At 44.0% G+C, this 26,434-nt stretch overlaps 2 protein-coding genes across 2 annotated transcripts in view; one reads left to right on the forward strand and one right to left on the reverse strand.

Annotated features, from left to right (window-relative positions):
- Positions 1-26,434, reverse strand: part of LOC120937639 (barrier-to-autointegration factor-like protein) — a 270,321-nt gene that overhangs the window by 192,126 nt on the left and 51,761 nt on the right. The window lies entirely within an intron of this gene.
- Positions 1-26,434, forward strand: part of PYGB (glycogen phosphorylase B) — a 144,326-nt gene that overhangs the window by 73,303 nt on the left and 44,589 nt on the right. The window contains exons 3-6 of the mRNA XM_040351022.1: positions 2,194-2,272; positions 6,370-6,473; positions 14,985-15,116; positions 18,351-18,462. Coding sequence (XP_040206956.1) covers positions 2,194-2,272; positions 6,370-6,473; positions 14,985-15,116; positions 18,351-18,462 — 427 coding nt within the window. The remainder of the gene's footprint in view (positions 1-2,193; positions 2,273-6,369; positions 6,474-14,984; positions 15,117-18,350; positions 18,463-26,434) is intronic.

Raw genomic sequence — 26,434 nt, forward strand, 5'->3', positions numbered from 1 at the left:
AGCATAAGGAAAGGGGGGTGCACTGTAATGTAGAGAGAGTGGGGGACTCAACTTCTGATGGAGAGGTGGCTCTTGACATCTAATGTAAGGGGAGCGGATGCACTGGACGTCTAATCTTACAGATACAACCCGCCCTTTTGAGGACAATCTTAATGCTGATGCGGCCCACAATGAAATGAGGTTGACATCCCTGATCTAGAAGATCTGTCTATAGCAGACCTGGGCAAACTACGGCCCGCGCCGCCGAAATCGCCGCCGCTGCCACGTTAATCACCGCGGCGGGGAACATTAGACAGCGTTTGTTTGAACAGCTGTTTTCCCCGCCGCGCATAGACACTCCCCCTTGGACGGATCTGTCCAATCGCGAGCAAGGGGGAGTCACATAGACACTCCCCCTTGCTCGCGATTGGACAGATCCGTCCAAGCGGGAGTGTCTATGGCATAGACACTCCCCCTTGGACGGATCTGTCCAATCGCGAGCAAGGGGGAGTCACATAGACACTCCCCCTTGCTCGCGATTGGACAGATCCGTCCAAGGGGGAGTGTCTATGCGCAGCGGGGAAAACAGCTGTTCAAACGAACGCTGTCTGTAATGTTCCCCGCCGCGGTGATAACAGTAGGCAGGGCCGGGAGGGGTCACTGTGCCCATCACACACAGCCACTTGTGCCAACACATGCAGCCACTTGTGCCAACACACGCAGCCACTGTGCCACCATAAATTGTCGCCACTGTGCCAATCACATGCAGCCACTGTGCCAATCACACGCAGCCACTGTGCCAATCACACGCAGCCACTGTGCAATCAATTGTTGCCACTGTTCCCAAACACAGCCACTTGTGCCAACACATGCAGCCACTTGTGCCAACACACGCAGCCACTGTGCCACCATAAATTGTCGCCACTGTGCCAATCACATGCAGCCACTGTGCCAATCACATGCAGCCACTGTGCCCATCAAACGCAGCCACTGTGCCAATCACACGCAGCCACTGTGCCAATCACACGCAGCCACTCTGCCCATCAAACGCAGCCACTCTGCCCATCACACGCAGCCACTCTGCCCATCAAACGCAGCCACTGTGCCATCACATGCAGCCACTGTGCCAACACACGCAGTCACTGTGCCATCAATTGTTGCCACTGTGCCCATCACACGCAGCCACTGTGCCATCAATTGTCGCTACTGTGCCCATCAAACGCAACCACTGTGCCATCACACGCAGCCACTGTGCCATCACATGCAGCCACTGTTTAATCAATTGTTATTGATTAAACAGTGGCTGCCTGTCCCCAGCCTCTGTCCCCCTCCTGTGTCATGTCCCCAGCCTCTGTCCCCCTCCTGTGTCATGTCCCCAGCCTCTGTCCCCCTCCTGTGCCATGTCTATAACAAGTACTCGTACCAGTTTTCCAACAATGGTATTTACTGCTTTTTATAAAGAAATACAATTGATTTTATGCAGTATTGAGTTTAGCCTTTTGGCCCGGCCCTCCAAAATATTTTTAGTTTCTCATGTGGCCCCATCGAAAAAATAATTGCCCACCCCTGGTCTATAGGATACACTTAAGCAGGGCTCCACCAAGAAAAGAAAATAAATCTAAAATGCTGCATTTTTTTTATACATACCTGAAGTGCCTGTTGCTAAGCAGATCGTCCTAATCTGCCACTTCCTGATCTGCGGTCCGTCTTATTTCTTCTGTTCCTCGGCTGCCTCCTGTGGAATAGGGGAGCGGTGTCTTCTGGGACCTTGTGTGTGTCCCAGGAGACATCATCCATTCACGTCGCAGCTCGGGCATGAGCAGTAGGGAATCGAACGGTGAAGCCTCACCGAGGATGGCGGCGGGGCTGCCGAGACCTGAGCGTTTGCTTGGCTTCGGCTGCCGTCATCGCGGGCATCCTGGACAGGTAAGTCTCCTTATTAAAAGTCAGCAGCTATAGTGTTAATTTTTTTTTTTTTTTTTTAACCGGACCTCCGTTTTAGCACCTGTAAGGGAATATTTGAATGATACTTTGTTTTCACACTCATGAAAACCTCGACAAGTTACAGGTATTGGTTATGCATCTTACTAACTAGCAGTGTTCAGATAGTAGTGAACCAAGCTCTGTTGTCAGATTGAATATTGTGAATTGTTTTTAAGATAGTTTGATGTTGCACTTGTTTCTTAAATATATTTTGCACTTGTTTCATTACAGCTGGGCCTGGATATGGAGGAGCTGGAGGAGATCGAAGAAGATGCAGGTCTCGGCAACGGAGGACTGGGACGCTTGGCAGGTATACCTTCTATTTTTATGATAGAGCTTTAACTTTTATTTTTGGATGGCACAGTGAACTGTATTCACAGGCAGTGATTTTTGGAAGTATCCCTGAGCCCATCCAGCAATGTCCAATCACAGAATCACACCTGGTTTTAATGCAGTGCCATCTGAGGGCCCGAAGATCATGAGCATCCAAAATTGCGTTTCATCCTTGTCCCTTGTACACAGAGATTTCTCCTGATTCTCTGAATCTTTTGATGAAACATAAAGAGTTTGACTGCACTCCAAGCAGGGCTCAAGTCCTGCAGGAACGCGTGGGAACAGAGTTCCTGCACTTTTTTCACAGCAGGAACGCAGTTCCCTTTGCAGGACTAGAGCAGCCGAGCCGCCCGAGCCAATCCTTCACTAAGCGGCGATGCCCAGCTCGAGTCACTGTCAGGGGCAGGCGAACCTTAGTAATCCTTTATGTTACTGGCTGCTCCCTGTATATGGATTCATCGGGTAGTGTGCGGGTATTCCGTCACTTCCTCAATGCCGCAATGTCTCCTGGGAGCTTTTGTCATTGTTCCCAGGAGACATTGCGGAGGTCTGCCGCGAGTTATCGCGGGATTTAGAAAGAAATTGCTTGCTCCTGGGAACAATGACAAAAGCTCCCAGGAAACATTGCGGCATCGAGGAAGTGACGGAATACCCGCACACTACCCGATGAATCCATATACAGGAAGCGGCCAGTAACATAAAGGATTACTAAGGTACAGTGGATCGAAAAAAAAAAAAAACATGTGCTTTAGTAATTATGCATATGAGCGTATCATTTTTATTTTTTTGGTGGGGGATTGGATATTGGGTGGGAGTTCCCACACTTTTTTCCCCAGGACTTGACCCCTGACTCCAAGGTATAGAGGTATAAAATGCAGCTTTATTGTAAATTCAAATCCATGTGGATAACATCAATACAGACACAGCAGAGATTGACGCGTTTCACAAATCAAATTCACTTAATCATAATCTCCATAGAATTGCTTCATACACAATCAAACATTTTATTGTGAAACACTATAGCAGTCCTTGAAGTGTATTTATAGCTAAATCTTTTTTGTTTTAGATTAGTTTATCTTTTATTTAGCTTGCTGTCTGTATCATTGGGGGGATTTCTCTTCTCTTCCTGTTCCAAAGATCCAACAGAAAGTTAAAGGAAATCTCCCAAGTAAGGGAGAATCCCCACTTATGCCTCGTACACATGACCAGTTTTCCCATCGGGAAAACTGCCATGACAGCTTGTGGCTGGGAAAACTGGCCGTGCGTATGCTCCATGGCAGTTTTCCCGACAGGAAAACTGCCGGGAATCCCAGCTGGAAAAATGAGAACATGTTCTGTCTCCCAGCAGTTTTCCTATGGGAAACACTGCGTTAGAGCATACACACAGCCGGGTTTCCCGGCCAAAGCTCTCATGGCAGTTTTCCTGCCAGGAAATCCGGCCGGGTGTAGGGGGAAAAAGCTGCCAAGCAGGTTCCCGGCTTTACCCTCGTAAGGGACTTTTTGACCTCCTTTATTTGCCATAAAGCATAAATGCAGGATTTGATGTGTCACCACTTCCTGCTCCATACAAATGTCATGTCATGAAGTAGTGGCGGTCTGGTGGCGGGTAGATGTCCACATATATATAGAATATATTATGTATAAAACTGGAAGCATTCACTAAACTGCATAATTTGAGTTAATTTATATTGTGAAATTCCCTGATTGCTTTACTTTTGCATTTGCTGAAGGGCACTTTGTTACTGTGCCAGCTTGGCACTGTTTCAAGCTGCTTCCCAATGACTAGTTCTGTTTTTCTCAGTGATGGAGGTTTTGTCTCATAAGCATTTCTAGACTTCCAACTCTAATGCCATAGAGACGACCATGAAGCCAGAAAAGTGATTATACAAGGCACTCTGTTACATTATAATGGATTTTTTTTTTATATACCAAATAGAATTTTTTATTTTCCATCTGCTGAAGGTTCTATCTGGCTTTTCACCTATACACAAGTACACATCAATCTTGAGTCTAAATTGGCACATCATGGATTACCGCATTACCCTGACTGTGTGTTACAGCTTGGAGTGGACATACTGCCTGTGCAACATGTGCTTTTGTGTAGGTGGCCCATCAAGGAAAACAGCCTGCATATATGTAAAGCAACAGCAACAAATGTCGGAAGGGGCCCTTTTCAGCCTGTGTGTCTCACAGCTGTACAGTTTCATTATGCTCTTATTTTCTCTTGAAGCTGCCAGCAGTTCAGCAAATATTAATATTCATGAGAATTCAAGGGACAGTAAACCGCTTGTTTGCCAACACAGATCATGGCCACTGCTCTTTTAACAAACTTGCATGGCTGGAAATTTCCGATGCACCAGTATGGCCAGACATTTTCCAGTGTGTGCCAGTAATTTATGTAGTAGCTCTTAGGCTGCATTCACACCTGAGCGTTTTGTAGCCTGAAGCTATAAAACGCTAGAGGGGAAAAAATACATTATTCTCAATGGAGATGGTTCACATCGCGCGAATCGGGCTGATTTTTGCGTTTTTGAACGTTTGTATTCCCATAGAAACTAATGGAAACGCTCGAATCAAGCGTCTAGCGCGACAATGAGCGTTTCTACGGGCGTTTTGTCGCTTTAATCTGTTCTGTGAAATAGAACATTCACCCAGGAAGAAGATAAAAAAAATCTACAAACATAGCAACAAGTGATGAAAGAGACGATCATTTTTCCTATTGGCTAAAATAAAAAACGGCGAAGTTCAAAAACGTCGGACAACGCTGTATGCAAATGTGCGAATACGCGCAACAAAACGCCGGAAAAAACGTCCGAAAACGCTACGCTCAGGTGTGAATGCAGCAGTAGTAGCTTTCACTGCAAATTTACAGTTGCCATTATTCACAAAAATGTGTTATTATACAATGGAGTGTGTCTTTTACCCAATGTGTAGTATCAATGTAATATTCAAGGGTCAGTCCATCCAGGAGAGATAGTTTAATTATAGGTGGAGTATGGTTAATTAGTCATCTCCTAGGGTTTTGTATTATAGGTGGAGTATGGTGGACTGAATCATCCCCTGTTTTTTTTTATTATAAGTGGAGTATGGTTGACTTATGCCTCGTACACACAACCGGTTTTCCCGATGAGAAAACAGCAATTTTTTAGATTTGTTGGGAAAACCGGTCGTGTGTATGCTCCATAGCAGTTTTTCCGACGAGAAAACTGCCTGCAAAAAAATTCAAACCTGCTCTATTTTTTCCCGTCGTTTCCCGTCAGTCATTTTTTCGTTGTGAAAATTGCTCGTGTGTATGCTTTTCCAAGGGGAAAAAAAACGTGCATGCTCAGAATCAAGTATGAGATGGGAGCGCTCGTTCTGGTAAAACTAGCGTTCGGAATGGAGATATCACATTCATCACGCTGTAACAGTATGAAAAGCACGAAAACTGAAAAGCGTGAATCGTCTCTCACAAAACTTTTACTAACACGAGGATCAGCAAAAGCAGCCCAAAGGGTGGTGCCGTTTGAATGGAACTTCCCCTTTATAGTCCCGTCGTACGTGTTGGACGTCACCGCGCTTTGGTGGAGCGTTTTTTTGACTGAACGTGTGTATGCAAGGCAGGCTTGAGAGGAATCGCTTCGGAAAAAACTTTGGGTTTTGGCATGTCAGGAAAACCGGTCGTGTGTACAGGGCATAAGTCATCTCCTAGGGTTTTGTATTATAGGTGGAGTATGGTTGACTTGGTCATCTCCTAGGGTTTTGTATTGTAGGTGAAGTATGGTTGACTTGGTCATCTCCTAGGGTTTTGTATTATAGGTGAAGTATGGTTGACTTGGTCATCTCCTAGTGTTTTGTATTATAGGTGGAGTATGGTTGACTTGGTCATCTCCTAGGGTTTTGTATTATAGGTGGAGTATGGTTGACTTAGTCATCTCCTAGGGTTTTGTATTATAGGTGGAGTATGGTTGACTTGGTCATCTCCTAGGGTTTTGGAGTATGGTTGACTTGGTCATCTCCTAGGGTTTTGTATTATAGGTGGAGTAGGGTTTAATTAAATAGAAATAACAAATGTTGTGTTTTCTTGCATTCTAGCTTGTTTCCTTGACTCAATGGCTACTCTGGGTTTGGCTGCCTACGGCTATGGGATCCGATATGAATTTGGGATATTCAATCAAAGGATTCTCAATGGATGGCAGGTAATGAAATAAATTTAGCGGTACTTGAAAAATGTTTTTAATTAGTATTACTATGCATATTATGTGATTTAAAAGAAATGACCTTTCATCTTTCAGGTGTGACCCTGCTCATGTTAACAATTTTTGTACGTTAAAGTTGAACTGAAATTAGACTGGGTTCCCACCCGAGTCCTGTGCGTCGTTGGCTCTGTTTCAGGGCTGAATTCAGGCACAAATTCGGCCCCGATTTGTCCTTGAAACAGAGAACAGAGCCGCATCCTTCGGAGGTGTGAACCCACCTTAAACTACTGTTTATACTATAATTGGAGAAGGGTTTAACCCTCTGTCAGGCTTTTACCACCATCTTTTTTACCCTTTGGAGAGATTCTTTCTCACTCTCTTTCCTGGTAATCTGCATAATCAGGACAGAAGGTGATAGAAAATCTAACATTTTACAGTTTTCACTAGAATAGGTCAGTGGACTTTAACTTTCGGACATGTTCTGGTGACAATTGTCAAAGTTGTGATTTCCCTTCAATTTGGGCAATGATATTCAGGTCTAGACAAATCCAACTCTCTATGTAAATGGTGCCACTCCTTATGCACACTTGAGTGTTTAGTCTATGTGTGTCAAATCCAGGCAAATCCACATGAAATACCTGACCATACAGCCCTAAACATACAGCCCTAAACACATCTATTACTCGGTTCAGCTTCAAACTGCTGCTTAATTAAGCCCATCCTAGATCTTGACAGGCTGCTGACAGGTAGGGTTGCCACCTTTGTTTTTTTAAATGCCAGCCTATGGTTCCTATACTACTAATATTATTGGCAACAAAAACATTTTTTACCATCCAAGCCAGTAAAATACATTTCAGATGGCAACTCTTACTTACTGTAAAGTAGAACTGTCGCCAAGCTATAGACTTTCAAATATAAAAAAAAAATGTTTTAAAAAAAAAAGAAGCAGTAAATGCATTTTAAAAACAACCCTCACTGACCTTTGTAGCTGCAGGCACTATAGAGTAATTACTCATCAAAATTTGCAATGGACGCTTCACAGTTTTACTCTCACTTTCTCTTTGTATTTTGTACAGCTCCCCTTCTGCCAGCAATGAGTTGGCAACCTGTCAGGCCTTTAATCACTAAGGCAGTGGTCTCCAAACTGTGGCCCGATGCTTACCTTTATCCGGCCCTTGGAGCGCTATCCCTCCCACTGATATGAGACACTATTCTGACACCGACAATGGAGCACCATTTCTCCCACTGACACCACAAATGGGGCACTATTCCTCCCTATGATACCAGTAATGGGGCACTATTCCTCCCCCTAATACCAGATGTTTACTCCCACTGATGCCAGGAAAATGTTCACTCCCGCTGGCCAAAGTCCGGCCCTCCAAGAGTCTGAAGGACAATAAACCGGCCCTTTGTTTAGAATGTTTGGAGACCTCTGCTCTAAGGCATGCAAAAGCACCATGTGATGACCATTTTCCTGCATGAAACACAGGCACTGCAGCCCATTTATGCACCCATGCAAACACATCTCGCAGAGCCACATAGATGTGAACCAAGCCTATCGTAAGCAAGCGAGACATATAAAGAGGGGAGAGAGAAAAGTGCTGAGACCCTACATAGGTGACTTTACTGCTTCTGATGTGAACTTTGAAGATGAATTGCTCCACGTGGCTGTGGCTATAGGGTCATTGAGGGTTTGAGTTGGCTTAATGTTTAAGAAATATTTATAGACTGGCCACATTTCTACTTTACAGTATTTTTGTGTCGTGACTTTCACATTTTAAAACACCATCTCTTATATAAGTGGATCAAGCACCAAAAAGTGTTCTATATTTGATTGGATCCGCCCCTGGAGGGAGGACGAATTAGAGTCTCGGGAGGGGCACTGCCAGAAAATATGTTTTTCTCTTATCGTCCATGGACGGACACAGCTCCTTAAATCTTGACAAGTGGGTTATGTTCCCTGTTTACAGGAGAGGACTAGGCAGAAACATGTTAAATAGTTAAATACATGTTACATTAACAGAGTTGAACAGCCCCGCCCAGGGGGTGGTCCTTCCAGACATAACCCTCCTCACTGCAGCATGCAGCCTCCGTTTCGTTCTGCCTAGCAAAGGAGAAGGACGTATGGCTCCCTTTGGGCCCAGCGCCCTGAGGAAAAGTTCATTTAATTTTATTTTTGTGTTTTGTCTTCTGTCAACTTTCTGCTGAGAGACAGGATAGATATTATAGATCCTTGTAGTCTTCTCAGTCCGGCCAGCGAGCGTGAGCACACCTTTGCAAAGAGGCTGGGTCTGCCACGACATGCCCCATGACTCCTGGGGTGGCCAGTGAGCTTTGCTCCGAGGTCCGCACATGACTGGGCTGTGGTGTTGCCTCACTCACAGTGGACAATCAACAGCTACCTCCATTGCGGTTGTACGCCTGTCTGGAATGCGTCAGCGAAGTCGTCGCATGGACGGGTAAGTACAGTCCCTCCCTCTTAGGTGGGGTGGTATGGCTGAGCATTCCTGGGGTTTGGATATCCTTCCTTCCCTGCTCCCTTTTTTCCCTCTGCTGTTTCATTGCTGTCGGGGTGGGGCACCTTGCTGAGGGACTGTGCGCTGGCCTATGTTTTTTTGGGTGATTTTCAATTCCTGTAGAAAATCCCATTGGTGGCCATTTTGTTGTAGCCGCGCTGTGAGGCTCCATATGCTGCGCTCGGCGGCCATCTTGCCTGAGTCCTCGGACTCTAGTGCTGGTTCCTACGGCGCGCAGGGCTGTTCGTCTCACACAGCACCACCGCAGATACCTCACAGCTACCTCATGGTTTTTCTCCTCACACTCACCATAATGCCGAATTAGTGGGAGCCCTGAGGGTGTCACTTGCCACACTTTGCAGATTGTCACTTGCCACATCACCTGCCACACGTTGTGGATTGTCACTTTCCACGTCACCTGCCACACCTTGTGCATTGTCACTTGCTAAGGTGGTGTTTTGCTTGGCAGACTAAGAGCACAATTTTCAATAGCAAACTTCCACCCTTTTCATTTTTTTTTTTTGGATAATGCCATCATTTTTCAGGTAGAACTTCAGTCAGGCAGCAGAGAGATGATGTAATCTCTCTGCTACCTGCACAGTGAGGGCGGAAGTTACTGCAGGGATGCAGGTTGGGCCCCGAGCGATGAGAGATGTCATCTCTCTGCTCCCCCGTTGCCCCCCACCTGGATCCGCCCCTGCCTCCCTCCCTTACCAGCAGCTATATGCATATGTGTGGCAGCACAGCCATGTGCTTTAACGCTGACTTACAACATGGATTTAGCTGCCATCACTGCTCTGAGCTGGGAACATGTACATTCGGCACTCCCGCCCTGGCTCTGACTGTTCCCGGTCACTGTTTACAATTGTGTGCTGGTGGGTTGGGCTTGTGATCACTGCAACAGACAATCGTATGACTGGGAAGCCCATGTAACACCTCTGGTGTTAAGAGCTTTAAAGGGCTGGCTCTTGCTGACTGAAAGAGTTAACAACCGTTATAGATATCAGCTGCACAAGGGTGACTCAACTAGATTTGCATTGAGAGAAGGAGCACTTAGGCCCAACCACTGTGTAGCACTGCAAAGTAGGAAGCACAGCCTTTGTATGTAATTAAAATGTATGGTTGCCTTCATGTACATGTATAATTACAAGCTATACATAGAAGATTTTTTTTTTTTTAAAACCACTAACACACATTGCTTAACATTATTTGTAGCAAGTAGAACTCTAATGCCCCGTACACACGACTGGTTTTCCCATCGGAAAAACTGTGATGAGAGCTTCTGGCCGGGAATTCTGACCACGTGTGTGCTCCATCGCAGTTTTTCCGACGGGAAAACTGACGGAAAAAAGGAGAGCAGAATCTCTTTTTTTCCTGTCAGGAAAAAATCTTAGCGGGAAAACCGTTCGTCTGTATGCTTTTCCGACGGGGAAAAAAACGTGCATGCTCGGAAACAATTTGACGCATGCTCAGAAGCATAGAACTTCATTTTGTCGGCTCGTCGTAGTCTTTTACGTCACCACGTTCTTGGCAGTCAAAAGTTCACCGGACTTTTGTGTGACCGCGTGTATGCAAGGCAGGCTTAAGAGGAATTCCGTCGTTGAAAACCATCGTTTTTTTTCCCGACGGGAAAAGTGTTTGTGTGTACGAGGCATTAGGCTACATACACACAGGCAAATAACAGCGGCAAGAATCTGCTGATTGCTGCAGCTGGTTGTGCCACCTATGAGTGGACAGCCACTGATAGCTGCCGCCAACCTCTCAGTGAAGTGTACTGGGCTTGGCGGTCGCAGCAAATGTTCAGGTGTGACAAAAACAGCTGCAGGAACCAAAAGATTCATGTCATTGTCGTTCACACTGGGGCTAGTCGTCCATGCAAATATAGCCTTAGACGAATATCTAAAAACATAGTTTTCCCCTTTTATAATAACTTGAGCAAGACCACAATTGCATGTTCTAAGAATCTTACCGAGCAGCTATATTGGCTGTAGCTACTGTTTTGGTGTTCTTGGGGTCACTTTTAAGTAGTCTTTGAGTATCTGTGCATTCAGTGTATACTCACTGGCCCAGATTCTGGTACATCCGCGTATCTCTGCGGCAGCGTAACGTATCCGACTTACGTTACGCTGCCGCAACTTAGATGGGCAAGTGCTGTATTCTCAAAGCACTTGCTCCGTAAGTTGCGGCGGCGTAGCGTAAATCGGCCGGCGTAAGCCCGCCTAATTAAAATTTGGATCAGGGGGGCGTGTTTTATGTAAATCTACTGTGACCCGACGTGATTGACGTTTTTCCTGAACGGCGCATGCGCCGTCCGTGGAATTTCCCAGTGTGCATTGCTCCAAAGTACGCCGCAAGGACGTCATTGGTTTCGACGTGAACGTAAATGACATCCAGCCCCATTCACGGACAACTTACGCAAACAACGTAACTTTTTCAAATTTCGACGCGGGAACGTCAGCCATACTTAACATTGGTATGCCGCACTTATGCCTCATATAGCAGGGGCAACTATACGCCGGGAAAAGCCTAACGAAAATGTCGTAACTTTACTGCGTCGGTCGGGCGTACGTTCGTGAATTTGCGTATCTAGCTGATTTACATATTTCGATGCGTAAATCAGCTTACACGCCCCTAGCGGTCAGCGGAAAAATGCAGTTACGATCCGACGGCATAAGAGACTTACGCCTGTCGGATCTAATGGATATCTATGCGTAACTGATTCTAATGCCCCGTACACACCATCACTTTATGTGATGAAAAAAAACGACATTTTCTGTGAAGTAAAAAATTAAGTTTTTGAAACTTCAATTTTCAAAGACGAAGTTGCCTACACACCATCGTTTTTCTCACAATGTTCTAGCAAAGCGAGGTTACGTTCCACCACGTTTTTCCATTGAAGCTCACTTCATAAGTAGCTTCTAGGCATGCGCGGGTGAAAAAACGTCGTTTTAAACGACGTTTTTGCTACACACGGTCAATTTCTGTGAAGTAAAAGTTGACGTTTTCAAAAACGACACATAAAATTGAAGCATGCTTCAATTTTTTTTGGTCGTTTTTTAGAAGACATAAAGCGACGTTTTCCCCCACACACGGTCAATTAAAGTGACGTTTTTAAAAACGTCATTTTTTTTCATCACATAAAGTGATGGTGTGTACGCGGCATAAGAATCAGGCGCATAGATATGATGGGTCGGATTAGGACTTACGACGGCGTACATGGCGCTGCGTTGTCGTAAGTCCTTTCAGAATCTGGCCCACTGTGTTATTTTTATTACAAACCACAATGTGATAATAAAGATGTGAAACCACAGATATTTCCTGACCATCGCTGTATCTTGGTTTACCATTTATTTTGCCATTAATTTGTATTATGCTGCATTGCTTTTATTATACTTTTTATGCTTATTAAATCCTAGATGCCCAGGCCAAGTTTAACAGTAACAGAATGCTTTCTTAATTACCTATAACTCCTTGGGGCATATTTATAAAACAGTAATTGTGACATTCACTGCAGGTGCAGACCCCTTTCACATGCATTTACAGACGTTATTTTAACAAAAGAAAAATAGTGTTTTGAACTGTTCTGAAAAGCGGATGTTGACAGAAATGGATGTAATTGGATGATCATCCGTTTGCATCTGTTTTTCCATAGAGATGCAGTGATGTCCATTTTTCATCCGTCAACGGATGGATGAAAAATTGACAAATGGTGCGCTTGTGTGAAAGGGGCCTGAGCCCTGGTTCACACTGACAGCAGGAATGAAATTATGCGAGTTCAGCTGAACTTGCACGATTTTATTCCCGCATGTCAGTCCGACTTCGGGGGGGATTTCTGCACACGCTGGGAAAAACACCAAAGGTAGTAAAGAAACAAATTTTGTGAATCTGTGTGGTGTAGCACTGATTCAGATTCTGCCATTGCTGCCAATTTGGAATGCGATTTGACATGTCGCATCAATGTGAACCAGGGCTAAATGTACAATGATTACTTAACCACCTGTAAATGTTTTTCCCATCCAGATAGTTTATTTTATAAGGACATGTAAGAATTTTTTCTTCTTGGTACCACTGTTTGTAAAGACACTAGAGAAAGAGAGAGCGAGATACATTTTAATATATACATCCAAGAGAGTGCTGCACTTGTATTAGCTGTATAAACGAAATGCACACAAAAAAATATAATATACTGTGCATGTAAAAAAAAAAAAAAATCAGTAAGCAGTCATTGTCAAAACGGGTCAAACATATTCTTCCACATCACAACACGATAAACATATATTTTTTGTGTGCATCAAACCATGTGCTGCAGTAAATACATACACATATGTAATATATATATATATATATATATATATATATATATATATATCTAATCTATCAATAAAGCATATTCAAATATTTTCGAGTGTTCAAATATATCGCACTAATTTATTTTATTACAGATACTTGTACTGTATATCGCTGTCCATTTAGGCCCCTTTCACACAGGTCGGATCAGTAATGATCCACCCCGTGAACCTCTGCTTGCTGAGCGGGGATCGCTCTGTTGATCCCCGCTGAGCCGGCGGACGACAGGGCGGTCCCCGCACACTGTGCAGGGACCGCCCTGTCTTTTTTCTCTGCTATCCCCTATGGGGGGATCGGATGAACACAGACCTCTGTCTGTCCGTGTTCACCCGATCCGATGCGCCAGACGGATGAAAATGTATGTTTTTCCTCCGACACACTTTGGCGGATCGGAGCGGGTCGGATGTCAGTGGGCATGTCACCGCTGACATCCGCGGCTCCATAGAGGAGCACAGAGCGCCCGTTCAGGTCCGCCTAAAAAGCTGGCAGGCGGACCTGAATGGGCTGCCCGTGTGAAAGAGCCCTTACGCAGCACTTTACATATGTTTGTATTGTACATTCACTTCAGTCCCTGCCCTCAAGGTGCTTACAATCCAAAGCACCTAACTCACATTCATACATACATACATACATTTACTAGGGCCAATTTAGAAAGGAGCCAGACAACCTTTCAGAATGTCTTAGGAGTGTGGGAGGAAACCGGAGTACCTGGAAAACCCACGCAAGCACACTAATGTAACAGCAATCAACAGTTCATCCAAAAAAAACGCTTCTCATTAAATCAAATTCTGTATCCAACTTAATATCGCCACATTGTGAATCTCTTAAATCCTTCATGCCACCAGGACAAGTGCTGTAAACCTCCACCAAAGTGGGGATGTATGGTCACCCCTGCAGTTTGACCTCTAAATAATAGGAGATCAGAATAATAGCAGCAAGCTCTTGGCAACTCCTGTTCACTCCCAGCGATCCTCTCCCGGACATGTTCCCTCAAAGTTTTCCTCAATTAAAACATCAAACATCCATAATGATTTCTGTATTTACTTGCCACTTGCTGTTCTACCCCTACGCTTACTTGCCTCTCGACGCGCCTCTCCCCTTCATACAGCCTCAGTGTACCGGATAATGCGTGATGACATCATCAAAAGAAAACCTCACCTCTTGTGTTACTTCCAATATAGACTTCATCAGAGATTCTTAAAGAAGACCATATTTGGCATAACATGTAAGGCAGGGTTTACTTTGATGATGTCATCAAACATTAGCATGCCTACAGGCTGCAGTGGCTTCTGAGAGCTGAAACAATTTTTTTGTGAATTGCGCCTTCAGCATAGCTGTCTTTGTATCATGTATTTGTGACAGCCAAATTGATACAAAGCTGCAGCACAAAGTATCGGCTGGCATCTGTCAATGGGAGAACCTATTTTTTTATGTATCCTCGGCATGGGGCATCGTGTTGAGGAACATTAACATAGAGATTAAGGCCAGAGAGGTTATGTATATAAAGAATTAAAAGAAAAAACCCTCCCCAAAAGAAAACATGCACATTTACTATGTTCAGCATAAATTGTTAAAAGTTACAATTATTTGTTATATTGTTGACAAATCTTCCTTGTAAAGCATTATTTATTCCTCTCTGTTGCCACAGGTGGAGGAGGCGGATGACTGGCTTCGGTATGGCAACCCCTGGGAGAAGGCTCGTCCTGAGTTCATGCTTCCTGTACATTTCTTTGGCAGAGTGGAGCGCACTGCTGAGGGTGCTAAATGGGTGGATACACAGGTTTGTATCTCTGCCTACTAGAACAAAGACCATCAAATGGCTGTCTGTCTAACATCATTCACCTTAGTTGCATTATGTATATGAAAGAATCGGTTTAATATTATTTGGCACATTTGCATGTGTATTTTATTTAAACAATTGGCTTGCAAATAAAATCATTACTGCTTAAAGTGGATGTAAACCCTCCATACACCCAGTGAAGTAAACAGCCTCAGATGATAAACAGAGATTAACCAAATCTCCCTACATAGGTTTTATATGTATATCTGCTGTGTTCACATTTATATACTGTTTAGAAAGTTCAGATTTTGTTTGGAGATTTTCTCTTCCTGGTTAACACAGAGTGTGATGTCTGGGCATGCAGCCAAGATAGCTAAAATTGCTGATTGGAGGAAAGGCACACCCCCCCTCTCATCATAGGCAGAGACTCTCAGAGCCGTTTTGTAATAGGAGCTGCCCTCTGCTAATCTATTTTAGCAACCTCCTTGGACAAAAGATTCAGGCTGCTTTTGTCTAAAAAGTCAAAAAATATGTCAGGAGTTCTCATGCTGATAACAGAGGAACAGTTCAGAATAGAGCTATAAGACTTAGCTCATTGAAAAGAGATAACAAAATACTGCAAATATATGTGCCCAGCTCAAATTTCATGAATCAGGTTTACAACCACTTTAAGGAATACTTTTTTTGTATGAAAGATCGTTCAAAAGCTGGGGAATAAATCGAAAAATCACTTTTAGCAATGAGAAATCATTATTGCTTCTTAAAGGGGTGTTCCAGGCATTTTTTATGTTTATTAAAAGTCAGCAGCTACAAAAAGTGTAGCTGCTGGTTTTTAATAAACAGACACTTACCTGCTCCACGTTCCAGCGGCACGCCGGCCGGGGCTCCGCTCCTGTCCCCCCCCTCTCCGGCCGGCGTCTTCATTCAAAGTGTGGGCACCCGGCCGTGACAGCTTTCGGCTTCACGGCCGGGCACCCACTGCGCATGCGCGAGCGGCGCTGCACCATCTGATTGGACAGTCGATCGCCTGGGACCTGTCACGTGTCCCAGGCGATCGCCTACAGGGAGGGGCTGCCAAAAGGCGATATGACGCATCGCCTTAGCAGCCCCTCGGCGGAAGGAGGAAGTGGGACAGGATGTTCCCCTCCTCCTGAAACCCCCACTCCCCCCAAAAAAAATTGCATGCCAAATGTGGCATGTAAGGGGGCGAGGAGTGGATTAAGCGGAAGTTTCACTTTTGGGTGGAACTCCGCTTTAAAACAGAACTAAATCTATCAATCAAACAATTGCATTCAGGAAATGCCGAAAATGATAACTGTCACAGTTGCTTGTTTTCTCAACTGAGCTGTTATCACCTGTGCAACACCATGGCAACTGCAGATCAGGTCGAGGCTAAGATGGCAGCTTCCTTGTCTTTAAAGGTTCCACTGTAAAGTAGCCCTAAATGGTCCAAGCATCAAATAGGGGCTGGGATCAAGCTTTTTATGGCAACATGCAGGGCAGCCATCAGAAATGTTGGGGCCCCTATTACAGCTTCAGGAACGCCCCAATTCTTGGGCCTTACCACCAACATTCCAACATTCCCCAGGGCCCGCCTACTGCCCCTCCCCCCAAATCCAACAGCCCAGTCCAGCAGAAACATCCCCATATTCTTAGCAAAGTGAGATCCCGATTCAGCAAAGTGAGATCCGGAACCAGCACAGTGAGAGCCCAATCCAGCACAGTGAGAGCCCGGTCCAGCACAGTGAGAGCCCGATCCAGCACAGTAAGAAGCCCGATCCAGCACAGTAAGAAGCCCGATCCAGCACAGTGAGAAGCCCGATCCAGCACAGTGAGAAGCCCGATCCAGCACAGTGAGAAGCCCGATCCAGCACAATGAAGGCCCGATCCAGCACAGTGAGGGCCCGATCCAGCACAGTGAGGGCCCGATCCAGCACAGTGAGGGCCCGATCCAGCACAGTGAGGGCCCGATCCAGCACAGTGAGAAGCCCAATCCAGCACAGTGAGAAGCCCAATCCAGCACAGTGAGGGCCCGATCCAGCACAGTGAGAGCCTGATCCAGCACAGTGAGAGCCTGATCCATCACAGTGAGAGCCTGATCCAGCACAGTGAGAGCCTGATCCAGCACAGTGAGAGCCTGATCCAGCACAGTGAGAGCCTGATCCAGCACAGTGAGAGCCTGATCCAACAAAGTGAGGGCCCGATCCAGCACAGTGAGAGCCACAGCATAGGCCCACATCCAGCAACATTGTCAATCAATTTACCAAAGTTGGAGACAACTTGTCTTCAGTCCATAGTTAGCAATCAGGCAGGCTACATGCAGCGCAGCTCTGCCACATGGCTGAGCTGTGACTGGCGCCTCAAATCTGCGTCATGTCTGCAGGGAGAGGCGGAGGGATATCCTTCTCCTCTCTCAGGGTGCAGTTGGAAGGGTGCAGCTGCCCTGCTAAAGAAATAGTATACAGAGAGTGCTTCTCCCTCACTGTGACTGGCAGAGGTGCCAGAACATCCCTGGCTGTTTCTATACAAGTTAAAAATTTGGTTTGGGGGCCTGGGCCTGTACCATTGGGTTGTACTTGCTACTAAACTGCATCAACAACGCCCGGGCCCCCTACATGTGTATGCCACCCACAATGGCGACCCTGGCAACATGTGTACATAAAACATTTGTTCCACTTGGTATGTTAGGGTGTAATCTACAGAAGCTCACCTGTGTAAATTAATGCCATTGAGGCCATTCACTTTTGCTTTACATTGAGGGCCGATTTACACCAGAATGAAGTAAAGGAAAGGCACGTTTTGTGAGCTTTTCCCACACCACGCTGCAACGCACGCAACTTATGATCTGCTGCGGGTGCCCGTTTATTGTTAACAGCACCCCAAACACAGTGCATTTGTAGGCACAGTACCATGCAATTTGGTGCAGTGAATTTTTAAAAGTTGTGCATGCACTACTTTTTCTCAAATAGAGAGGGTGAATCTCCCTAACGGGGGCACAGACAGCACTGAAGACCTTACATGTATTCTAATCTCTCTCCACTCTATCCAAAACTAAAATAAAATGCCATTGGGTATACTTTATAAGCTTAAACAATAAGTAAAGCTTTCTGAAATCTTTGCCACCTATAACATTAATAAGACATGCTATTTTCTGTTTGTATGTTATTTGTCCAGATTTACATAGTAGTATTATATGTTTATCTAATGAGCGGATGGTCTTCTGTTCCTCTGTAGGTTGTGCTTGCGATGCCTTATGACACTCCTGTTCCTGGCTATAAAAACAACACTGTGAACACCATGAGGCTTTGGTCAGCAAAGGCACCAAATGAGTTCAACCTGAAAGAGTGTAAGACTTAAATGTATTTTCTGTGCTTTTATCACCCACGTAACCTAGTATTAGCGATAGTAGTACACGGAGGCTAAGCACATATGACCCATGCTGGGTGTATGTAGGCAGGAAGGACCAGGTTGGTGGAGGTGGAAATAACAAGTGGTGAGTAAAGTCCAAACAAATTGGAATACAGGTCAAACCAATGCCAGTGACTTTCCCACCCTGTGTAAAGAAGACAATTTTACTCCCATTCTTAATGCCAGTCAAGCATGCAGTGCTCTGTAGAAGGTCTCTATAGAAGAATACTGATGCTGTTTAGGGCAGCAAGGTTGAAAACAGGTTTGTGGCCTCTAAAGGTCTACGCAGTTTTTATTTATTTTTCTGTCAAAGTCATTGGGCTGAACAGAAAAGACTCAGGAGATCTCTGTACTAACTAATTAATAGTAGAACAGCGACCTCCCTGCGATAGGGGAACAAGACCCCCATCCCTGCCAGAACATGCCGGTCAGTGCTCGCAGCCATTGTACCGTTTAGGAGATATTTACTGTACGTCACTGGCGCATGCACTCTGAAGGAACGGCCGCCCGTGCCGTTTCTTCAGAGCACTGTGCCGGCTCCTGCTCGCTCGGGAATCCAGAAGAAAGACCGGTTATAGATGGACGCTGTCTCCATCGATGACATTGCATCGTTTTGAGGTACAGTAAGCTTTACATAATGTATACTAGCATATTATGCCTTTGCCTTGCAGGTAAGACAAAAAAAATAAAATGGGGCAGGAAAAAAAAAAAACGTTTTAATAACTCATTGATTGAGCAGCTTGTCAGGTTTCCCATTGGAAGAGAACAGTAATACAGATTTATTGTAGGTGCTGCTGGCATCATGTCATACATTCCTAACTGCAATTTTTGTGCTGGTCTTTACATGATTAAACTACAAATACATTTATGAAACTGCATCTGCTGGCTACAGGGCCCAATGTTCTCTCTTCTTCTGACCTTGCAAATTGCAGCAGGCTTTATCAGCTAAAATGAAAGCATCTTAATGATATATGCTTTACAAAGGCTTGTATAGCAATTTGTAAGCTGAAGACTGTTTTCCTGGGCAAGTCCAAAAATAACAGCAGTCATAATAGTGCCATTGATAGCTGACATCCAGAATGTGCTCTCTGGTGGCACGTTCCAATTGTTCATGGTGCAGTTGACATTTATACTGGAAAGGATCCTGGAAAGTGATGTCAGTTTTCTCTGCTTTCCCAAGTAAATCATTTGCACATAATAACAGATTGTACACTCAGCACAAATAAACCACAGCCAATTTTATTGTGTTTGAACACAATGGGCAGTGTTGAAGTCCATATAAACCAATTGCACTTGAGTTTATAGGAGTTACATCGAGTACAGTGGGGATACAGACAGGAATAACAATCTGATATGTCCTAACCATTGCCTACTTTATTTTATTTAAAAGAGAAGAATGGGATTATAAAAAGAAACAATCATACTTGCCTAGATGGCTGCAGTACTGATCCCAGCTACAGCTGCCCCCCTCTAAGACCGTGAACTGAGCGATCAAATGCCACTGATCGCTTAGCTCTCAATCGTCAATCTGCAGAGACTGTGATTGCTGTCTCTCTGCTCTGTCCCTCCAGTGCTCAGTGTTGGATTATGGAGGAGGAGGGATGGATTGGCTCAGGCTCTAAGTTACTTGTTGAGTGGCTGTGCCAGCTGCTACTCCAGGCATCTGAGTGGATACCGACCATATGGTTGGCATCTTTTCAGAACCTGAACAGGGTCTTTGGTGTCTGCTTTAGCCTGCTGTTGGCTCAAAACGAGTCACAAGAGTGCAGAACTATCTGAACTCTTATGATCAATAGGATAAGTACAGCCAAAAAGGCTTTGGCTATACTTCTCCTTTAATACAGGTACTTATATATCCACCAATAGACATCAACCAGTTTGCCTACCAGCATGTTTTTGAAGTCTGGAAGGACTGGAGTACCCAAAAGAAACAAACCCATGCAAGCATAGGAAGAACATGCAAACTTCATGCAGGTAGTGTGTGCGCGGGAGCCTACAGTCACGGCACGGGCCCTATAGAAATGGCACGATCATGCCCTTTATAAAGTGCACATGCGTTGATGTCATCAGTACAAGGGTATATGGTAAATATCTCCTAAACCGTGCAGGTTCAGAAGATATTTCCAGTACCTACAGGTAAGCCTTATTATAGGCTTACCTGTGGGGAAAAGTGGTCTCTAATGCCTTAGGCCCCTGTCAGACGTCCGCTCCACTCGTCCGTTCATTATAAGTCCGTTTACGGACTTGTAATGAATCCCTATGGGATCGCGTCCGCGACCATCCTCGTCCGTCGGGATCCGCTTTTGCGAACGGAAGAAAACCTATTTTTCTTCCATCCGGCGGAACGGTTCGGATGCAGACGGTCAGACGGTCCGTCTGCATCCGATTCCCCATAGGGGAGAGCGGAGCAGAGACAGGGCGGTCTCTGCACACAGTGCAGAGACCGCCCTATCAGCCGACAGCTCAGCGGGGATGACGGATGATCCCCGCTGAGCTTTGGCGGACACACGGAGCAGACACAAAAACGGTCCGCTCCGTGTGAAAGGACCCTTATACACACGACCAGTTTTCACGAAGCTCCTTAGCTTTTTTCTCAACGAAAAAATTGCCCGCAAAAAAATTGAAACCAGCTCTCTTTTTTCTCTCGCCCTGTTTATCAGTTTTTTTCTCGTTGCGAAAATCGTGTGTATGCTTTTCCAAGGGGGAAAAAAATGCACATGCTCAGAATCAAGTTTGCAGCCAAAAAGCAGCCCAAAGGGTGGTGCCATTTGAAAGGAACTTTCCCTTTATAGTCCCATCGTACGTGTTGTACGTCACCACGCTTTGGTCGGACGTGTGTATGCAAGTCAGGCTGGAGAGAAATCACGTCTGGAAAACGTTGTTTTTTTTTCCGCTGAGAAAAATGGTTGTGTGTACGAAGCATAAAGGTTTACAACCACTTTAAGTTGTAAGCAACAAGTGTAAAAAAAGGTTTATGCCGTGTACAAACGACCATTTTTAATGGTCTAGAAAAAACAAAGTTTTTTCCAACCCAATTATTGTTAAGCCGGCCTTGCATACACACGATCGTGAAAAAAAATGCTCTAGCAAAGCGCGGTGACGTACAACGCATACTACGGCACTATAAAGGGGAAGTACCATTCGGATGGCGCCAACCTTGGGGCTGCTTTTGCAGATTTTGTGTTAGTATAAGTTTGTTGAGCGACGATTCACGCTTTTCAGTCTGTTACAGCGTGATGAATGTGCTATCTCTATTACGAACGCTAGTTTTACCAGAACGAGCGCCCCCGTCTCATGCGCATGAGCATGCGTGTTATTTCCACGTCATTAAAGCCCACACACGACCATTTTTTTTACGACGTTAAAAACAACGTGAAAATTTAGAGCCTGTTCTAAATTTTTAATGGCCAATTTTAACGTCGCGAAAAATGCTCTGGAGCCCACACACAATCGCTTTTAATAACATTAAAAAAAAAATGTAATTTTTCACATTGCGGAAAACGGTCGTGTGTACGCGGCATTAGTCTTCAAGTGTTTCAACTGACCTCATTTGTAGACCGAAGTTCATCCCTTTCATCTAAAAGAACCAAGAGATACAATGTTTCTCTTTATCTCAGCGCTGTTGATAAACTTTTGCCCGCTGAATTTTTTGGCTACAAAATATACTTGAAGTATTTTGATAGGTAATGCCTAACCAAACTAATAAGAAAGGTTACTGCTTTTATAATTTTTAGTTATAAACTTGATTTTTTTTCTGTTTCATTAATCCTTCCCTCACTGGCTTTTTCTTTTCACTGCTAACAATATTCTTCTTACCTTGCAGACACACTGCCTGACTTGTTTAAGGGCAGTGATTCTAGTACCCTGGTGGCCATACTCCCAACTTTATCTATATTCTTGGCAGTTGGCACTGCATTTAGATAGTCGTAGCTGTATCGGGCCAGTACCAACTACTGTTGTTACTTTCCAAAGCACCCAAACCCCAGTGCATGCCCTTGGTAAGGAGTGTGGGCATTATAGAGGAAGCCAGTACCTATGAACACCGTCTGGGAAAGCCAAGTAGCATGTCTTCATTGGAAGTATATTATTGATAGTCATGGTGAGAAGCACCTGTTTCTTGAAAATGTAAGAAAATACATAGATTGGTTTCACTTAGGACAACAGTAGGCACAGAAATAAAATTGCAAAATATAATATTATTACAAATTATGCAAGCAGTGTGTATGTCTATCTATCTATAGATATATAGTGATATGTATGTATGTATGTATGTGTGTGTGTATATATATATTAGGGTTGTCCCGATACCACTTTTTTAGGACCGAGTACAAGTACCGATACTTTTTTTCATGTAGTCGCCGATACCGAATACCGATACTTTTTTTAAATGTCATGTGACAGTTTTCAAACCACAATACAGACTAAGGATATTTTCTTTAGAATTATGAAGAACTCTAACTCAAGACATTATAAAAGAATAAAAATGAGTAAAAATGAATAAAAATGTTTTATTTGCTTGTCACGCAGTAGTAAAAAACTCAAAGAATTTTCATAGAACATGTTGATAAATACAAAAAAAGTATTCTATTTAGGTATCGGGAGCATTTGCGCGAGTACGAGTACTCCCGCAAATACTCGGTATCGGTCCCGATACCGATACTAGTATCTGTATCTGGACAACCCTAATATATATATATATATATATATATATATATATATATATATATATATATATATATATATATATATATATATATATAAACACACACACACATCTATATAGATAGATATATATCTATATATAGACGCATCTCTCTCTCTCTATATATATATATATATATATATATATATATATATATATTTATTTATATCTATATAGATATATATATATATATACATATATAAAATCTCTCTCTGGCTAAGTGGGAGTTACTTACCGTCAGCAGCTTTCTATTTTGGTTGGCTCCCTCTGCGTTTGCTGTACATGTAGACAAAGGCTTCTGTCAACACCTTTTATTAGGAGAGGAGGCAGGGAACCATTGGAAGGATTAGAACAGGGAGAAGCTCTTATGATTATCTCCACAATTCTTGAGCAACTATATAAGGCAAATATGTCAGTTCCAGACCATTGCTATTTAAGGTTGAGCTTTGACAAGGACATCTCTTGCCATGCTTTGGAATATAGCATAAGGTTAATTAATTATTTAGAGCATGGGAAAGGTCATGTGAGTTTAGTTTCATGAGAAGCAGCTCATTAAATTCCTATGTGTCTTTTTAGATATACGTGTTTGTAATTCTAGACACTGGGATGCAAACAAGTGTTGAATATAAAACAGCAAAGACTACCAATGCCTGCCTGCTCTTTTCACATTATAAGCATTACCGCTGTAACCTCTGCAAAAGTATTATCTATTTAAAGTGATTGTAAAGGCAGAAGTTTTTTTTAGCTTACAGGGGTTGTAAAGGTTTGTTGTGGTTTGTTTTTTGTAACAAACATGTTATACTTACCTCCTCTGTGAAGTGGTTGTGCACAGAGTGCCCCCAGCGCTCTTCCCGCATCAGGTGCCCTCTCAGGAACCTGCTTTCCAAGGGGGCACACATGCGGGCCTGCTCCCAAGTCCTGCTGCTGCATCCATTGACACAGACAACAGGACATGGCCCCACCCCCGACTCTGTCACTGGATTTGATTGACAGCAGCGGGAGCCAATGGCTCCTGCTGCTATAAATCTGTCCAATGAGAACTCGAGACAGCGGCTGGAGCTGTTGGGCTTGTTCTCGTTGCTGGAAAGATCGAGTTCAGGTAAGTAAAAGGGGGGCTGCTGCACTACAAAAGGTATTTCCCCTTAATGCATAGGAATGCATTAACCTCCCTGGCGGTATGATTCTGTCAGAAAAAACATGCTAAAAGCAGTACCATTATTTGCAAGGAAATTTGGCGTTTTATATTGTAGGTCTGTCATTTTTAGAAATAACTCACTTAAATCTGACCAAACAAGATTCTAATAGGCATCCCAGGTATGACATTTTTTTAAAAACAAAATTATAAATTATAATATAATAAATAATTATAAATAATTATAACAAATAATAATATAATTATAATAAAAATTATTCAATAATGTAATCAAATCAAAATCACTGAAATTTGCTCAGTTGCAGAATTGTTGCTGTCATTATTTTTTTTTTTTATGACGAATTTCCCCACAAATCGCTATCGCACAATTCTGCAAGTGATTATAATTTATTATCGCTGTTTTTTAGCTGATCTAAAACTATTTTTGACATAAAGGGACACTTTTGGTTGCTATGGACAATCTACAGTTTGCAGGGAGAAAGAAACGTTTTTATTATATAAAATGACATGCATGACACAGGACAGACCACTAGGGACAAGGGGGGTGTGTTTTTTTTACATACAGTACTGTAATCTATAAGATTACAGTATACTGTATGTAAGGTGTTTGTTTACTTTTTTTAATTTGGCGCCGTTCTCCGTCCCCGTGCGTCGTAACGTCGCAGGGAACGGAGATCGGCGTCACACGGAGGCACTGTGTGAATCGAGCGAGGTCCCACTCGCTCACACAGCGCGGTGGCATCGCTGGATCCAGGGACAAGGTAAGTAACTTGTGCCTGTGGATCTAGCGAGGCAAGCCCGAGTCTGACTCGGAGTTTCCGCTCGCAGCAGGAAAATCTAACCCCGAGTCAGACTCGGGAAGACCGCCAGGCAGGTTAAAGGGGGTGTAAAGGTTTTTTTTTCACCCTAATGCATCCTATGCATTAAGGTGAAAAAATAACTGGCAACGACGGCCCCCCTGCTTTACCTACCTGAGCCCGAATCTGCTGTCCGCGTCTCCCTGGGTCCACTTCTCCTCGGAGTCTGGCCATCGATTGGCTAGATTTGCTAGATTGATTGCAGCGCAGCCATTGGCTCACGCTGCTGTCAATCACATGCAGTGACGTGGCGTGCCGGGGGTGGGGCTGTGTGATACAGTCGGCGGCGCGCCCGCAAGCTAACCCCCTTGGGAGAGTGCTTTCTATGAAAGGGGTTAGCTGATGTGGGGAGGAGCCGATACAGCCGCAGAGGGACCCCAGAAGACCAGGATCGGGGCCACTGTGTGCAAAACGAGCTGCACAGTGGAGGTAAGTATAACATGTTTTTTTTTTTTTTTTATGGGAACCTTTAGTGTCCCTTTAAGGTGAAAAAACACAAGGGTTTACAACCCCTTTTAATGCATCCTATGCATTAAGATAAAAATCCTTTTATGTGCAGCAGTCCCTTTGGTCGGAAAAAACTCCACGGTTTTGTTGTCGGAATGTCCGATTGTGTGTACGCGGCATAAGGAAGAGTGGGCCAAACTGTCCTTTGACAAATGTAGAAGTCTTGTTGAGAGTTACAGAAATTGATTGTTTCCAGTGATTTCCTCTAAAGGTCGTGCAGCAAAATATAAGCCGACGGGTCCCATTTTTTTATTCCATGCCATTTTTTATTTAATTGTATTTAAAATATTCTGTTGAGTCAAAAATAAGAGCAAAGTCATAATTGTATTAAGTATGGAATAAACAGTAGTGGATGCCAATAACGTTTTTAAATTTTAAAGTGTAGCTAAAGGTATTTTTTTTATTATTATTATTAAAATAATGAACATTTTATACCACTATTTCAACTATTAGAACCACTATTATAGAGATGGAAGGGTACCAACAAAACTGTCCAGGTCTGTATAATCATCAGACTGACTCGTACAGCATCCACTAGAAACCACCCCCTCCCTACTTCCAGCTCAGCCAACGTCATTTGGTTGTATTTCAGCAATGCCATTTGCAGAGTCCCTGGTGGGGAGCTTTACTGTCACTAAACAACACAGAAAAACAACTATACCTTGGCAGGGCGAAAGTTCAACTAGTGATA

The sequence above is a fragment of the Rana temporaria genome, chromosome 4 (assembly GCF_905171775.1).
Source record: "Rana temporaria chromosome 4, aRanTem1.1, whole genome shotgun sequence".
Classification (NCBI taxonomy): domain Eukaryota; kingdom Metazoa; phylum Chordata; class Amphibia; order Anura; family Ranidae; genus Rana; species Rana temporaria.